At 49.1% G+C, this 17,178-nt stretch overlaps 2 protein-coding genes and 1 long non-coding RNA gene across 3 annotated transcripts in view; 2 read left to right on the top strand and 1 right to left on the bottom strand.

Annotated features, from left to right (window-relative positions):
• LOC310753644 overlaps positions 1-17,178 on the top strand; it is a 62,114-nt gene that overhangs the window by 9,785 nt on the left and 35,151 nt on the right. The gene's annotated exons all lie outside the window — the stretch shown is intronic.
• On the top strand, positions 1,527-7,227 carry MICOS13 (mitochondrial contact site and cristae organizing system subunit 13). The gene is made up of 4 exons (XM_083594998.1): positions 1,527-1,650; positions 3,870-4,026; positions 5,192-5,243; positions 6,899-7,227. Exons 1-4 carry the CDS (start codon positions 1,622-1,624, stop codon positions 6,994-6,996), a joined length of 336 nt encoding a protein of 111 aa, XP_083451124.1. The 5' UTR covers positions 1,527-1,621; the 3' UTR covers positions 6,997-7,227.
• Positions 9,094-17,178, bottom strand: part of LOC310753334 (disintegrin and metalloproteinase domain-containing protein 10-like) — a 32,604-nt gene continuing 24,519 nt past the window's right edge. Inside the window, exons 12-16 of the mRNA XM_083594509.1 lie at positions 16,003-16,186; positions 15,772-15,871; positions 13,708-13,928; positions 11,975-12,071; positions 9,094-10,251 (exon numbers count right to left, since the gene is read on the bottom strand). Coding sequence (XP_083450635.1) covers positions 10,115-10,251; positions 11,975-12,071; positions 13,708-13,928; positions 15,772-15,871; positions 16,003-16,186 — 739 coding nt within the window. The 3' untranslated portion in view covers positions 9,094-10,114. The remainder of the gene's footprint in view (positions 10,252-11,974; positions 12,072-13,707; positions 13,929-15,771; positions 15,872-16,002; positions 16,187-17,178) is intronic.

The raw sequence follows: 17,178 nt of genomic DNA, 5'->3' as shown, positions 1-17,178 counted from the left end.
ACATCACTTATATATAATTTATTTGTTTATTTTTTCAAATTAAAATTTTACAGCCGCACATCGAACATTCAACATGAAAAGAAGAATCTCCTGGACTTCCCTCTTCCCCTTTGTAGGTCTTATCATTAATCATTTTCTCCTTCATCTTTTATGATGATCCAAAATCTTCTCCCTTCTCTGTCGTGTCTAAAATTCACCATTAAACTACAGTGGTACCTCGGGTTAAGTACTTAATTCGTTCCGGAGGTCCGTTCTTAACCTGAAACTGTTCTTAACCTGAAGCACCACTTTAGCTAATGGGGCCTCCCGCTGCCGCCACGCCGCCGGAGCACGATTTCTGTTCTCATCCCATAGCTGTCAACTTACAGATTTGAAAATAAGGGACCAGCAGCCTTGAAAATAAGGGACCAGCAGCCAAAATAAGGGACCTGCAGCCTCACCTGTTCCAGGCACTCCCGTCTTCCTGTCCTCCTGCAGTCTGGTCAAACTCATGCTGGTAGCTTCGAGAACACTGTCCAACCAACTTTGTAACCAGAGGTTCAACTCAATAGAATCTGAATCACATGCACCACAAGGCCTATGCAGCCTCAACTTAAGATGGCTCCCCGGCCTGGCTTTGCACTGCAAAGTTTGCAGCAGCACGTGCAACAAAATGCTGTCCAGCATTCAAAAACCCCCTCAGCTTGCATTAACTAGCCACACACAAGGCATGCAAGCTCCACCCCCCAGTCGTTCTTAGACTTCTTATTGGGTGAGCAACACAGCCAAGCAACACAGTTGGAGCCTCCCTCCTCCCTGGCCGGCAGGGAGGGAGGGGAGGGAGAGGAGCTGCTTCCTTTGAAATTTAAGGGACATCATTTAAGGGACATCCATCAATAAGGGACAGCAGCGGGACATGGCGCTGGAATAAGGGACTGTCCCTTCAAATAAGGGACACTTGACAGCTATGTCTCATCCTGAAGCAAACCCGAGGTACTATTTCTAGGTTAGTGGAGTCTGTAACCTGAAGCGTATGTAACCTGAAGTGTCTGTAACCCGAGGTACCACTGTACAAGTGATATTCCAGTCCTGTTAACTGTTTGCAATGGTCTTTAAGATAAGTTATAAATTTTCCCCATTCCTTATTAAAATTTTGGTCTTCCTGATTTCTGATTCTTCCGGTCATTTTGGGCCATTTCGGCATAGTCCATCAAACTGATCTTCCATTCTTCTCTGGCGGGGACTTTTTCCAATGAGCGGGAACTGCAACAAAATGTTGCAGCATGATCCGCACACCCCCCCAACACCTCCCCCCCCCCCAGACTAAATCTGCAAAATAAAAAACGGGGAAATGCTTATGTTTGGGACTTGCTTCCGAATAAATGTTCTGTTTTTTTTAAAAAAAACACAAAACACAGAGGCTGCCAGGCGCCTTTCCCTTTAACCAAGAAGAAAACCTGGAGTTGGAGGTGCAACCAACGAGTCGCAAGGCTAGAGCGGACTTTCAGTGGGAGGGCATGTGGACTACAATTCCCGAAAACTCCCGCGAGAGGCGTCGCTCGCTCTCGGGCTGGGTTTTCTGGAAACGGTGCGGGCGGGCGCCGAGCTGCCCTTGCGCCGCGCGCGGAGACGTCGCCCCGTCATGGCTCCCGGCATCTTCCCCGTTGTCAAGTGAGTCGGGCGGGCGGGCCTCCTTGGATTTCTTTGTCTTTTAATTCCTTTTTCTCCTTACGTTAAATAGGGAGCAAGGACGACCAGGTGGGAAATGCCTCTTGGTTCTTTTGGAGCTTTTTGCAAATCCCAGCAGCAAAAAAAGAGAAAAGGGACAGCCCTTCTGCTCCACCCCCATTTTATTTTGGCATGTTCTGGGCTGAAATGTGCATTTTAAAATGAAATAAAAACCTCCTCCCTGTGCATTTCGATATGCTGGTGCCCAGCAATATGAAAACAGCTTCTTTGGTTGCTATGGCTAGGGGCTGATGCAAATAAAGATTATTCTGATTTTTATGTTGGTGCTGATCTCACTGTCATAATATTTATTTCATCACCTCCCCCCCTGATAACAAAAGGGATCACATTTTGCAAATATATCTCTGCAAGCTCTTTCCACCATAATCTGTTGGATCCAAACAGTCCCTTCCATTTCACTGGCAAAAACTAACTGAAACTGGCAAATACTAACTGGGGTAACCAGTGGCGTAGCGTGGGTTGTCAGCACCCGGGGCAAGGCAAGTAATTTGCGCCCCCTAACCCGTGGATTTGCGCCCCCTAACCCGTGGATTTGCACCCCCTAACCCGTGGATTTGCGCCCCCTAACCCTAACCCCCAGATTTTGCGCCCGGTGCGGCCGGGCCCCCCTGCACCCCCCACGCTACGCCACTGGGGGTAACTGCGCCCCTGAAGTTACAGAGAACCAGGCAGAGGGTCTTTTTGGTAGTGGCTCCCGCCCTGGGAATGCCCTCCCGTCAGATGTCAAGGAGATGAGTAACTATATAACCTTTAGAAGACACCTGAAGGCAGCCCTGTATAGAGAAACCTTTAAATGTTTAATGCATGGGTAGGCAAACTAAGGCCAGGGGGCCGGATCCGGCCCAATCGCCTTCTAAATCCGGTCCGGGAATCAGCGTGTTTTTACATGAATAGAATGTGTGCTTTTATTTAAAATGCATCTCTTGGTTAGTTGTGGGGCACAGGAATTTTTTCATTCCCCCCTCCCCCTTCAAAATATAGTCCGGCCCCCCACAAGGTTTGAGGGACAGTGGACCGGCCCCCTGCTGAAAAAGTTTGCTGACCCCTGATTTAATGTTTTATTCTGTTTTTGTAAATGTTGGAAGCCACCCAAGAGGGACTGGGGCAACCCCGTCAGATGAATGGGGTACAAATAATATTATTATAAAATTGTAATTAAAGAAGAACCCCACGGGGCATATCCACAGCCCACATTTAAAGCACAGGACCTCCGCCCAAAGAATAATGGGAACCGTAGTTTCCCCTTCGCAGAGCTACAGCTCACAGCATCCTTAACAAACGACAGATCCCAGGGATCTTTGCAGAAAGCTGCCTGTCATTCTGGACTCACAGCTGTCCATGGAGGCGCAGGTCAGTTCTGTGTCCAGGGCAGCTGTCTACCAGCTCCATCTGGTACACAGGATGAGACCCTCCCTGCCCGCGGACTGTCTGGCCAGAGTGGTGCATGCTCTAGTTATCTCCTGCTTGGACTACTGCAATGCGCTCTACGTGGGGCTACCTTTGAAGGTGACCCGGAAACTACAACTAATCCAGAACGCGGCAGCTAGACTGGTGACTGGGAGTGGCCACCAAGACCATATAACACTGGTCTTGAAAGACCTACACTGGCTCCCAGTACGTTTCCGAGCACAATTCAAAGTGTTGGTGCTGACATTGAAAGGCCTAAATGGCCTCGGTCCAATATACCTGAAGGAGCATCTCCACCCCCATCATTCAGCCTGGACACTGAGGTCCAGCGCCGAGGGCCTTCTGGTGTTTCCCTCATTGCAAGAAGCAAAGCTACAGGGAACCAGGCAGAGGGCCTTCTTGGTAGTGGCGCCCGCCCTGTGGAACAGGGATACAAATAAAAAATATTATTATTATTATTATTATTATTATTATTATTATTATTGCAGTGGTACCTCGGGTTAAGAACTTAATTCGTTCTGGAGGTCCATTCTTAACCTGAAACTGTTCTTACCCCGAGGTACCACTTTAGCTAATGGGGCCTCCCGCTGCTGCGTGAATTCTGTTCTCATCCCGAAGCACAGTTCTTAACCCGAGGTACTATTTCTGGGTTAGCGGAGTCTGTAACCTGAAGCGTCTGTAACCCAAGGTACCACTGTACTACAATTCTGTGATCCTATGATTTTTCTGCTCAGGTTCCTGGTCAAAGGCGGCCTGGCAGGGGGAGCCATCTACGTGGTTTACAGCCAAGGTTTGCTGAGCGGGGGCGAGGAGGGGGCCCAAGCCCTTCGTAAAGCCCAAGAAGCGCTCCCCCCAGCTGTGGAAGAATGGGCGAAATATTTTGGCTGGAAGGTAAGAGCTCGTGGGAGCATTTGGCTGCACTATGGCTTTCTAGACGTCTTGAGTATTATGATTATTTATTCAATTTTAGCATCTGCTCACTCTGTTTTTTTTGCCACGGCAACTCAAACTGGCTTACAGATAATTTAAGCAAAAAGCCAATGCATGCACACCTTAGAACTAGCATTTTAAATAATAAATAAATCCAAAAGGCAGTTCTCTTAAAAGAATAAATAAATCTAGATTGAAACACCCCACCCATGCAGTAAGCCCATAGATAATTGAAATCCAAAGGTTTTATGAAAGAAGGAATGTTTTTTCCTGGCACCTAAACCTATGTAATGATGGCAAACTTGTTTGTGTGAGTGTATATATATGTGTGTGTGTATACACACCATATATACTTGAGTATAAGCCGATCCGAATATAAGTGGAGGCACCTAATTTTAGCACAAAAAAACTGGAAAACATATTGACTCGAGTATAAGCTGGTTCACCAAACCACATACCTGGTGGTGGCGGCAGCGGTGGGGGAGGAAACGAGCAACCTGAAAGCTGTTCAAAGAAATCAACAGAAAACTAAAATACTCTAAAGATTTCAAAATGAAGCATGACAGAGGAGGCCAACTGCAGAATGTGCATTTAACCCAGCAAAGATAATATTTTTTTTTTTTAAAAAAAGATCTTAAACATTTCAAAAGAAAACCTTACTGAAGGAAGTTGGGTATAAAATTGTATTTATTTTATTCATATATAAATTGTGTGTGTGTGTGTATTATTCAAATAATAAATTATTATTACTGTTTAGGGAAGCTTTTAATGTTTAATAGGTTATTGTATTTTAGTGTTTTGTTGGAAGCTGCCCAGAGTGGCCGGGGAAACCCAGCCAGATGGGCGGGGTATAAATAATAAATTATTATTATTATTATTATTCATTAAATTTATACATTGCCCTTCATCTGAAGAGCTCCAGGTGGCTTTCTGCATCCCTGACCATTGCACGAATGCTCTTTGGGACTGGTGGAATTCAGTGGCGTTGATGGCTGACAGGTTCCCTACACCTGCTCTAAACAGAGATTCCTAGGTCTTGAACCCAGAACCTTTTGCAATGCAAGCTGTTTTCGAAGGCGCCACCAGCCTTTTTCATATGCCTTGCTTGTGTTCTTCATTCCTCCAGCTCCCCGCTGTCCCAAAGACTGAATTCTCTCTCTGCAGCTACTGGAACTCAGGTAAGGCTTTTTAATTCAACCCGTTGTTGTTGTTTATTCGTTTAGTCGTGTCCGACTCTTCGTGACCCCCTGGACCAGAGCACTCCAGGCCCTCCTGTCTTCCACTGCCTCCCGCAGTTTGGTCAAACTCATGCTGGTAGCTTCGAGAACACTGTCCCATCATCTCGTCCTCTGTCGTCCCCTTCTCCTTGTGCCCTCCATCTTTCCCAGCATCAGGGTCTTTTCCAGGGAGTCTTCTCTTCTCACGAGGTGGCCAAAGTCTTGGAGCCTCAGCTTCAGGATCTGTCCTTCCAGTGAGCACTCAGGGCTGATTTCCTTCAGAATGGAGAGGTTTGATGTTCTTGCAGTCCATGGGACTCTCAAGAGTCTCCTCCAGCACCAGAATTCAAAAGCATCAATTCTTTGGCGATCAGCCTTCTTTATGGTCCAGCTCTCAATTCCATACATTCAACCCCTGACGCATGCCAATTCCTATTATCTTCTCCCCCCCCCCCCCCGGGCAAATATGTGGGTAAACCGTACGCAGAGCGAGTCTGCCCCTGCGGCCTGATAAATGTGGAAACCGTCTCTCACGTCTTGCTACGATGTCGTTTTTATGAGGATGTATGCTCGGTCTTTATCACCCCTGTTATACAGAAAATTCCAAGTGGGTCTGAACCTCAGTGCTTAAAATCCCTGATAGAGGTTAAGGATACAGTGGTACCTCTGGTTGCGAACAGGATCCGTCCCGGAGCCCCGTTCGCAACATGAGCAGAATGCACCCCGCGTCTGCATGTGCGCGGGTCGCAATTCGCCGCTTCTGCGCATGCGCGTGACGTCATTTTGAGCGGTTCAAATCCTCCGCTCATCCACAAAGCTCACTGGGCCACCTTGGGCCAGTCGCTGCCTCTCTCAGCCTAACCTAGCTTGCGGGGAAATCAAATGGGGAGAAGAACTGTGTCCACGCTGTCCAGAGTTCAGCCTACACTCGAGTAGGACCCTGGCAGAGACACATGCCCGACTGGCATGTTCTCTCCCTCCTGGTCTTTTGTTCGGGAGCTTCAAAAGCTTTCTTCTGCCCAAACATCACAGCAACTGATGCCAAAAAACATCAGCACACTTAGGGATCTGCAGAGTCTGCACAACTTGCGAGACAGACCTCAGCAACTCAGCATTTTGGCTAATCTACTTCATTTACATATAAACACACACGGAGCACTGCAACATGGCTCCCTCTCTCTCTAGCATCAGACAGCAAAAGGACAATAGTTCCGCTTAACGGAACACAATAACACAAAACATCCTGTCTCCATCACTTCCCACTCTGTGGAGTGAAAACATACACCGTCATGAGATAGACAACAATCCCATGACTGCAATCATGGAGCAGGAATTCTAACACACGCCACCTCCGAGCTCCTTGGAGGGGGAAAAAGGTGGGATAAATGCAATAAACAAACAAATGGAAACATGCCCCCCCCTGCAAAAAAACAGGGGAAAAGATACACAGACCGTTTGATGGGGATTGAGCATGCTCAGTGGCTGCAGATTGCCAACTTGACTGACGGCGGGGGGAATGGAATTCTCAGCAGGGATATCAGTCCATGCTGCAAGTTTCCGTTGCAGTTTCTTGCTTTAATTTTCTTGTTGCTCTTCTTGTTGTTGTTTTTCTGCAGGGGTTCGGACGACAATCGGCGCTCTCTCCGTAGCCCCCACCAGGGCCAGTGAATATACCCAGAATGGATGGAAGTACATGAAGGACCTCATGAAATGAAGCCTCTCCAATAAGGCCCCCCCCTCTTGCCGCCTTTAATGGGCAGGTGTTCAGCACCAGAGTCTGGCCCCTGTTTCTCAAGGGCTGCAATAAAAGACTTTATAATAAGAATAAGAATGATTTATTTTTTATACCCTGCCCATCTGGCTGGGTTTCCCCAGTCACTCTGGGCGGCTCCCAACAGAATATGAAAAACACAATAAAACGTCAAATATTTAAAACTTCCCTAAATAGGGCTACCTTCAGATGTCTTCTAAAAGTCAGATAGTTGTTTGTTTCCTTGACATCTGCTGGGGCGGGTGCCACCACCGAGAAGGCCCTCTGCCTGGTTCCCTGTAATCTCACTTCTCGCAGGGAGGGAACCACCAGAAGGCCCTTGGAGCTGGACCTCAGTGTCTGGGCTAGACGATGGGGGTGGAGACGCTCCTTCAGGGTTACTGGGCCGTTTAGGGCTTTAAAGGTCAGCACCAACACTTTGAATTGTGCTCGGAAATGGATACATGAACCCAATTCCTGTTAGATTTTGAATATTTTCATTTATGTTAAATATAAAGAGGCAAACATTGACCATGGATAGAAAAGACTGTCCAGAATATATAATTTTTTACTAATAGCTTAGTTTTGTTTCTGTTTAATTTTAATCCTGCAACTTCCCCAAATTCTTGAATCTTTTCTATCACTCTAGGAAGAGAATTTTTTGGATCCTCCACCGTAGTTACTGGGCTGAGGCCATTTAGGGCTTTCAAGGTCAGTACCAACGCTTTGAATTGTGCTCAGAAACGTACTGGGAGCCGATGAAGATCTTTCAGGACTGGTGTTACATGGTCTCGGCGGCCGCTCCCAGTCACCAGTCTAGCTGGATTAGTTGTAGTTTCCAAGTCACCTTCAAAGGTAGCCCCACGTAGAGCGCATTGCAGTAGTCCACTGCACCCGGGCTGTGTGTTCAGCGCCCAGTTAATTAAGCTTTCGTTTCTGTGGGGAAACTAAACTAAACCCCCAAAGAATTTTGGGAATTGTAGTTTGATAAGGGTGCTGAAAGTCGTTAGGAGACACACACACCCCCGTTCCTCACAGAGCTACAATTTGCAGAGTGCTTTTACTCTTTGCAGGGAACTCTGGGAATTGTAGTAGTGTGAGGGCAATGGGACAGCAGTTGGGTGGGTGGCACCCAATGCGCACCACAGAGCAGGGGAGAATGGAAGTAGTTCTGGGCTGTTGTTTGCCTGTGTGGGGAAAAGGGAACGGGTCTACACCAGGCATGGCCAAAGTCTGCTTCTGGGGCCTAATCTGGCCTGCCGGTTGATTTAATGAGGCCCCTGTGGCAGTATATGTCCTGGGCTAAAATCCTAAGAAAAATTCAGCAACTTCAATCTTAAAAAAAGTTCAACAACTTTGGGTCAAATCCTAAAGAAAACTCAACAATTTTGGGGTTAAATTTTAAAAAAAGCTCAGCAACTTGGATCCGAAAAAAAGCCCATCAACTTTGGGGGGAAACTGTAAGCAAAAGATCATCAGCTTTGGTTGGCCCTCATGCATGTTCACTTCAACAAATCTGGCCCTCTTTGAAAAAAAGTTTGGGCGCCCCTGGTCTACACAGATTTGGTGGTGACCCCACAAAACCCCCATGCACTAAGTATCAAGGCTGCTGCTCCCCGGGGCATTTTGCCCCTTGATTTGCATAGCCACGCCCCCACAGCCTGTTTTCTTGGTCACACAAGAGTGTGACGGAACGATGACGTGCTTCCTGGTAGCTGGTAGCAATTCTTTGCAGGAGTCTTATCCACAAGGATGGAGAAGATTGAATCTGGATTCATTGTGACCTTAACCGATAAGAGAACTGGACCCCAATTAGAACTGGACCCCAATGAACAAAAAGAATTTCAGTGGGGATAAATGTAATGTTCTACACTAAGGAATGTTAGGATCCCCAACTCTTGATTAGGACCCTGGCAGAGACACATGCCCAACTGGTCGATCGGGAGCTTCAAAAGCTTTCTTCTGCCCGAACATCACAGCAACTGATGCCAAAAAACATCAGCACACTTACAGATCCGCAGAATATTTTGCAGTTGCGTAACAGAACTCAGTAACTCAGCATTTTGGCTAATCTACTTTATTTACATATAAACACACACGGAGCACTGCAACATGGCTCCCTCTCTCTGTAGCATCAGACAGCAAAGAGAAAAAGAACAAAGGCCAATAGGCCCACTTCACGGAACACAGTAACACAAACATCCTGTCTCCATCACTTCCCACTCTGTGGAATGAAGACATACACCATCGTGTGGTAGACAACAATCTCATGACTGCAATCACGGAGCAGGAATCTTAACAAGGGAGAACAAATCTAAGCTTGCTGCGCAAATATAAGATGGGGGACACCTGGCATACTAGCAGTGCATGTGAAAAGGATCTAGGGGTTTTAGTAGATCACAGACTTAACATGAGCCTACAGGGTGATGCAGCAGCAAAAAAGGCTAACGCTATTCTAGGCTGCATCAACAGAAGTCTAGTGTCCAGATCAAGGGAAGTCATAGTCCCACTCTATTCTTCCTTGGTTAGACCACACCTGGAATCCTGTGTCCAATTCTGGGCACCACAACTTAAGAAGGATGTTGTCAAGCTGGAAGGTGTGCAGAGGAGGGCAACCAAAATGATTAAAGGTTTGGAAACCAAGCCTGATGAGAAACGGTTGAAGGATCTGGGCATGCTTAGCCTGGAGAATAGGAGACTCAGAGGAGATATGAAAGCCATCTTCAAATATCTCAAGGGCTGCCCCATGGAAGATGGAGCAAGCTTGTTTTCTCCTGCTCTGGCGGGTAGGACTCGAACCCATGGCTTCAAGCTACAAGAAAGGAGATTCCAACTAAACATCAGGAAAAACTGACAGTATGAGCTGTCCCAACAATGGAACGGACCCCCACGAGAGGTGGTGGACTCTCCTTCCTTGGAGGTTTTTAATCAGAGATTGGATGGCCATGTGTCATGGATGCTTTAGCTGAGATTTCTGCGTTGCAGGCGGGGTTGGACTAGATGACGCTCGGTGTCCCTTCCAACTCTAGGATTCCTTGAGAAGCTGCAGGCTCAGGAGATTCAAACATAGGAGTGGGGGGCTCTATATAATGGTTTCGTACTCCTGCCGCAGGGATTCGATATAGATCTCTTCGTGTTCCCAGTAGAAGAAAGCGTGCTGGTTCTCTGGGTGCTGGTTGAGGGAAATCTTCTTATCGGAAGCCCTCGTCGCTCTCTCATCTGCAGGAAATGAGGGGGAAATCACTCAGCTTCTCTCTCATAAGAGGCGAAGGATAGAGAGGTGCGCGCTGCCTGGATTTTTTGGAATTCAGAAGTGCTCATCAAAAGCAAGCCATGTTTTGCATGTGCTATGTAGAGTAAGGTAAAGGTAAAGGGACCCCTGACCATTAGGTCCAGTCGTGGACGACTCTGGGGTTGCGGCGCTCATCTCGCTTTATTGGCCGAGGGAGCCGGCGTACAGCTTCCGGGTCATGTGGCCAGCAGAACTAAGCCGCTTCTGGCAAACCAGAGCAGCGCATGGAAATGCCGTTTACCTTCCCACCGGAGTGGTACCTATTTATCTACTTGCACTTTGAGGTGCTTTCGAACTGCTAGGTTGGCAGGAGCAGGGACCGAGCGACGGGAGCTCACCCCGTCGCGGGGATTCGAACCGCCGACCTTCTGATTGGCAAGTCGTAGGCTCTGTGGTTTAACCCACAGCGCCACCCGCGTCCCTCTTGCTATGTAGAGTAGCCCCACTGAAATACATGGATATGACTAGCTTAGGTCTATTAATTTAAATGGGTTCTACTTTGAGTAGAACATAGTTGGATGCAGCAGCATAATGAGGATGAGGATGATGATGATGATGATGATGATGAAGATTACCCACTCTGAGACCCCACAGCTAATTCTCCCCTGGTCTCCTCGCTGGCCCAAGTAGGACCAATTCAGCCAGCTAGCCCTGGTGACTATCTAATGCTTATTAGACGGATTTCCCCCAAATTGATTTCTGAACTTTGAATTTTATTGTTATTCATGTTTTTATACTGTATTTTATGCTGCTTCTACAATTAAGTGTTTTAAATTTGTTGTTAGCCGCCCTGAGCCCAGTTTCCTGAACCGGGAAGGGCGGGGTATAAATAAAATTTTATTATTATTAATCATTATTATTAAAGTTATCATTTGAAATAGCCAAACTGAAATACAGTGGTGCCCCGCAAGACGAACGCCTCGCAAGACGAAAAACCCGCTAGACGAAAGGGTTTTCCGTTTTGGAGGCGCTTCGCAAAACGAATTTCCCTATGGGCTTCCTTCGCAAGACGAAAGCCCATAGGGAAATCTCCAGGACAGCGGGGAAGCGCAGCGCGTCTTCCCCACTGTCCTCGGACCTCCTCCGAAGGCTGGCGGTGGGGCGGAGAGACCTCCTCCCGCCGGCAGCCTTCGGATGGCTGTCCTGAAGACTTGCGGTGGGAGGAGGGTTTTCCTTCCCACCGCCAACATTCAGAATGCTGTTCTGAATGTTGGCGGTGGGGAGGAAAAACCCTCCTCCCACCGCAAGCCCCGGGAACAGAGGAGAAGCGCTGCGCGCCTTCCCCTCTGTTCCCGTACCTGTCCTGAAGGCTTGCGGTGGGGAGAAAAGCCCTTCTCCGCACCGCCAGCCTGGCAAGCGGTCTCCATAGGAACGCATTAATTGATTTTCAATGCATTCCTATGGGAAACCGTGCTTCGCAAGACGAAAAACTCGCAAGAAGAAAAAACTTGCGGAACGAATTAATTTCATCTTGCGAGGCACCACTGTACACCCTTTGTTTGAAAACGTCTCTGAATTTTGCAGCTCGCTTCACCTTACCTTGCCCACGGTCGGTAAAGATCTCAAAAGGGTTCTGACACTGCAAGACAGGCCACAGGGTGGGGTGGGAATTAAAAAGTGGCTGAAATGCACCTTTCCCCCCCAAAGTACCTGTTTCAGTGTCGACCGTCCTCCCAAAGAGGAAGATGGTTGCTGCCATCATCGCGGCCAAAGTCAAAACCATCAGAAGGATGGCCCACCAGCGTGTCTGCGGAGAGAGAAGGGGAAGCCACTGCTAAGCCCGTAGGTCATGGTTTCCAAATCCAGACGGTCGTGTTCTCCTAGCCAAGGCCAAAATCTTAAATGGGGTGTCAGAGGCGAGTTCCTCACACCTAACTGGAGATAGATTGAGTCCGCAAACTAAAGGATGCCCTCCATCACTGATCCAGGAGGGGCCTCTGATTTTCATATGCCCTCCTCCTTGCTATGGGTCTGGGCATGGGTCTTTGCCATCACCACCCTCCCGTGTTGAAAGGGGGTTGGGCTGCATGATCCTTAGGGATCCCTTCCAACTCTATTGTGCTGGTCCCGTGGGTTACCCGAGAGGAGAGGTCCAAGTGCGGTCCGTGGTCAAAGGTGCAACATGGAGGCAGTCTGTGGTAGCTGAAGCTGGGTGCAAGGCAGGGAGTCGGGTGAAGTCAGGAATAGGCTTGCAAGCAGGGAGCCAGGGCGGGTCAGGAGCTCAGGCAGGAAAGCAGGACATGGTTCAGGCAGGAACTAGCAACCAACAATGTTGCTCCTGTAACTTGGGACTGGGGCTGGCCGGCTTTTATCTGCCCCGAGGCATAGGGCGGCCCCGATCCTCTGGTGACTTGCCTCTCCTGGCCTGGAGGCGAGCACTCCTTCTGTGGGAACTTAGTTCCCTCCGCCTCTCTGCCCTGAGCCTCTGCAGCTCAGGAGAGGATGGAGGGTTCCCAGACCCAGAGGCAACCTCAGCTTCCTCTGACGGGGCTGAGAGTGGAGCACCTGCAGGCAATGGGTCCTCCATCACCTCAGGAGCCAGAGCAGACTCAGCTGATGCCTGCACCTGAGGACCCAGCACAAGCGAGGACCCTTCAGGCTCATGCGCCAGCCCCTGCTCAGCTGGTTCCGGAGGCGGGGAATCCTGTGCAGGCTGGGATCCCTCGGGTTCAGCATCCGAGTCCAAATCCCAGGCCATCACATCTATAATTGTATGGAGATACTGGAGACTCTGGAGAATCCCATGGACTGCAAGAAGACTGAAGAGAAAGCTGGACCATAAAGAAGCCTGGTCACTGAAGAATGGATGCTTTTGAATTCTGGTGCTGGAGGAGACTCTTGAGAGTCCCATGGACTGCAAGATCAAACCTCTCCATTCTGAAGGAAATCAGCCCTGAGTGCTCACTGGAAGGACAGATCCTGAAGCTGAGGCTCCAATACTTTGGCCACCTCATGAGAAGAGAAGACTCCCTGGAAAAGACCCTGATGTTGGGAAAGATGGAGGGCAGAAGGAGAAGGGGACGACAGAGAACGAGATGGTTGGACAGTGTTCTCGAAGCTACCAGCATGAGTTTGACCCAACTGCGGGAGGCAGTGGAAGACTGGAGTGCCTGGCGTGCTCTGGTCCAGGGGGTCACGAAGAGTCGGACACGACTAAACGACTAAACAACAACAACCAGCTGGAGACTGAAGCTGGGACTCTTCCTGCATAGAATTGTAGAGTTGCGAGGGACCCTGAGGGACATCTAGTTCAACCCCTTGCCACGCATCTTTTGCCCAACGTGAGGCTCAAACCCACGACCCAGAGATTCAGAGTCCCACGCTCTACCGACTGAGCTATCTTCTCACTGAGCCACGGAGGGTCTCTGAAACCTGCGCCTCACCTTCATCCAGGTGGCGACGTCTTCCATCTCGATGAAGTCCAGGATGAAGTTTTTCACCCGTGCGACGGGCCCGTCCTCATCGACGAATCGGCAGATGTGGAATTTGTCGCAGTAGCCGGCCTTGCCCCCACACGGCGAACCCGGGATCAGCGGGATTTCGGAGCCATTGAAGAAACGGCCCCAGGCAGCAGAGGCGGTGCTGGCACACGTGTCGGCTCTCCCTGGCAGAAGTGGTTTAGGAAAAGGGAGTTAGCCAAGACCAATAAGGCTCAGGGACAGTCTAATTTCAATTTTCCTTTTCTTGCCTGCCTGCATTCAGCTCCTTGGAGGCTGTTCAATAAATTAGAGCTGAATAGACTCAGAAGTCGTGTTGGAAATATTTTTAATCTCTGTGTAGATTTTACATGTTCTATCAGAGATGGGGACCCCTTCATGAATCACTGCCTTGCCGTGGCGAAGGGGCTTGAATAACTCAGAGAAGCTATGAGCCATGCCGCGCAGGGCCACCCAAGATGGACAGGTCATAGTGGAGTGTTTTGACCAAACGTGATCCACCTGGAGGAGGAACCAGCAAGCCACTCCAGTATCCCTGCCAAGAACACTCCATGGACAAAGACAACAGGCATATAAAAGTTATGACGCTGGAAGATGAGCCCCTCAGGCCGGAAGACGTCCAAAGATGGAGGGCACAAGGAGAAGGGGACGGCAGAGGACGAGATGGTTGGATAGTGTTCTCGAAGCTACCAGCATGAGTTTGACCAAACTGAGGGGGGCAGTGGAAGACAGAAATGCCTGGAGTGCTCTGGTCCAGGGGGTCACGAAGAGTCGGACACGACTAAACGACAACAACAATCAGAGATGGGAAACTGTCAGGAGTGAGCCACCATGCAAGTGGGAATTAACTGTTTATTAGCAAAAGCACGATCTGCACAGGGGTGTCAGGCCTAATGAGCACAGCAACTCATATTCTGGCAGGTCTTGCCCCCATGGATCAGTTGCCAAGACCTTCCCACAGCTCCCTAAGTTCCCTCCTCTCCAGGGTTTTCCCCACCAATCTGAGACTACGCCTGCATGAAGCTAACTTCTCTTCCGCTCTTTTCATGCCTCTCCTGATTCTGTGAGTCCAGGGGGAAGAAGAGCTGGTTGCAGCAGAAGGAGAAGACACCCGTGGCTACAGCTGGACTCTTTGCCTCTTGACCTTCCATCCCTCTCTGTCTCTTGGCCTCCCACCTCTCTTGCTTCAGCCGCCGATTTTGGACGTTTCTCTGCCACAGACTCTTCCTGCTCACTAAACCCTGTTGCCTCTTCAGATTCCGACACCTCCTGCTCCTCCCAGTTTTCTCCTTCTGACCACTCATCATCGTCCCACCACCCATCCCTGGGCTCTGAGCCGTTTTCCTTTGGGGGTTCCCTAGGGGGTTAATCCACAGAGCCTAGGGCTTGCCAATCAGAAGGTCGGCGGTTCGAATCCCGGTGACGGGGTGAGCTCCCGTTGCTCGGTCCCTGCTCCTGCCAACCTAGCAGTTCAAAAGCACGTCAAAGTGCAAGTAGATAAATAGGTACCACTCCGGCGGGAAGGTAAACAGCTTTTCTGTGTGCTGCTCTGGTTCGCCAGAAGCGGCTTAGTCGTGCTGGCCACATGACCCGGAAGCTGTACACCGGCTCCCTCGGCCAATAAAGCGAGATGAGCGCCGCAACCCCAGAGTTGGTCACGACTGGACCTAACAGTCAGGGGTCCCTTTACTGTGAATTGTGCATTAGAGGGGGTTTTCTTCCCCCCCAAAAAAATCCACATGGCTCTAGTGCCTCTTCTGCTCTGGAGTTATTTTCCTATGGATTATAAGCATCCAGTTTTCTCTCTCGCTGGTGGATAGGGGGACCAAGTGAAATGAAGATCCATCTCCTGTTCCTGATGCAAGGAAGACAAATTATCCAGGATTCACACCCCGCCACACACACACACACACACACACTTCTTTGTAATAAGAGATGCTTGCAGAGTTTGGTTTTTGCAACGCTATCACCATAATACATTTGCTTAAAGAATAAAAAATGAATTAGGACCTGGAAGCTGGCAGCAGAGCTGGCACCTCTCTCTCAGGGAATCGGTGACGCAATCGCACTGCTCCAATTCGTGGCGCATGCAGAGGGAGCCCACACAGAGCTTGAAAGAGACAGAGGAAGAAAGGCTCTCAGCTCCCAGTATTTGGAAGGCAAAGTGCACCAGGAAATTGGAGGTATCCCCTTGGACGTCACGGCCAATGGCCAATAGCCTCCAACTCTGTGAAAACTCACCCCGTTCAGACACACCCGGGACTGCATGCCGCAGAGGGTGAAGTTTGCTTTCGGAAGGGGTGCCGGGCACTTTGCTTCTGCCCCAGAGCAGGTGCTTTCTGAAGCGCAGTCGGTCTCCGCCTGGCATCGCTCCCCTGGGGGTTTGGGGGCACATTTGTGGCTGCAGCAGAGTCCCTGGCTAGGGCTTAGAAAACAACAACAAACATACACGAAAGAACCATCCAATATGCTCTGCAAAATCCTCAACTGGACCACTCTGCGGGCTTATTTCCACTCTATTGACATTCTCCTGGTATGCCCCGTGGAGGACCTTAAGGTCCACAAATGACAACACTTTGGAGGCCCCAGGTCGCAAGGTGGTTAGATTGGTCTCAACTAGTTCCAGGGCCTTTTCAGTACTGGCCCCGACTTGGTGGAATGCTCTGTCACAAGAGACCAGGGCCCTGCAGGACTTGACATCTTTCCGCAGGGCCTGCAAGACAGAGCTGTTCCGCCTGGCCTTTGGTTTGGACTCAGTCTGACCCTTATGTTTCCCTCCCCTTATGGTTTTGACTTTTAAAATGAAGCTGCATTTTAAATTGCATTTTAACCTGTATTTTAAATTGTTTTTTTCTTTTTCTCTTATTATGTTTTTACTGGAATTTTATTGGTGTTAGCCGCCCTGAGCCCGGCTCTGGCCGGGGATGGTGGGGTATAAATAAAAATTATTATTATTATTATTATTATTATTATTATTATTATTATTATTATTATTATTCTGGCTGTTCAAATGGAGTTCATATGAATCCCATTTCAAGCTCTTCTCTGGAGAATGGAAGTTGGGGAGAGGAGGAAAGCAGAGAGCCAGTACCCTTAGCTATGGATGTTCTCTTGCAAAACTACAAAACTAAGGTGGTTGAGGAAACTGATGATCTATTAGGCTCCTTCTTTAGCTACTTAGAGGGCAATTAACTCCAGAAATTTGCAGCAGCAAGGCATGAACTGGTGCAAAATGTACCGTATTTTTCGCTCCATAGGACGCACTTTTTCCCTCTTAAAAACTAAGGGGGAAAGTCTGTGTGTCCTATGGAGCGAATGCAGGGGGAAGGCAGGCAGGAAAAGCCCCCAAGAGCCGCACACAAGCTTCGCGCGGCTCTTGCGGGCTTTTCCCCAGGAGGGAGAAGGGACTGGCCTCGT

The sequence above is a fragment of the Podarcis filfolensis genome (genome assembly GCF_964270895.1).
Source record: "Podarcis filfolensis genome assembly, chromosome: 18".
Lineage (NCBI taxonomy): Eukaryota > Metazoa > Chordata > Lepidosauria > Squamata > Lacertidae > Podarcis > Podarcis filfolensis.
This window is presented reverse-complemented; position numbering and strand designations above follow the sequence as displayed.

Excerpts from the sequence above, each read along its gene's own strand:
- MICOS13 (XM_083594998.1), top strand. The coding sequence starts at position 1,622 with ATGGCTCCCGGCATCTTCCCCGTTGTCAA. Across the intron at positions 1,651-3,869 it reads GGCATCTTCCCCGTTGTCAA|GTTCCTGGTCAAAGGCGGCC; the intron begins GTGAGTCGGGCG and ends TTTTCTGCTCAG. Across the intron at positions 5,244-6,898 it reads CTGCAGCTACTGGAACTCAG|GGGTTCGGACGACAATCGGC; the intron begins GTAAGGCTTTTT and ends GTTTTTCTGCAG.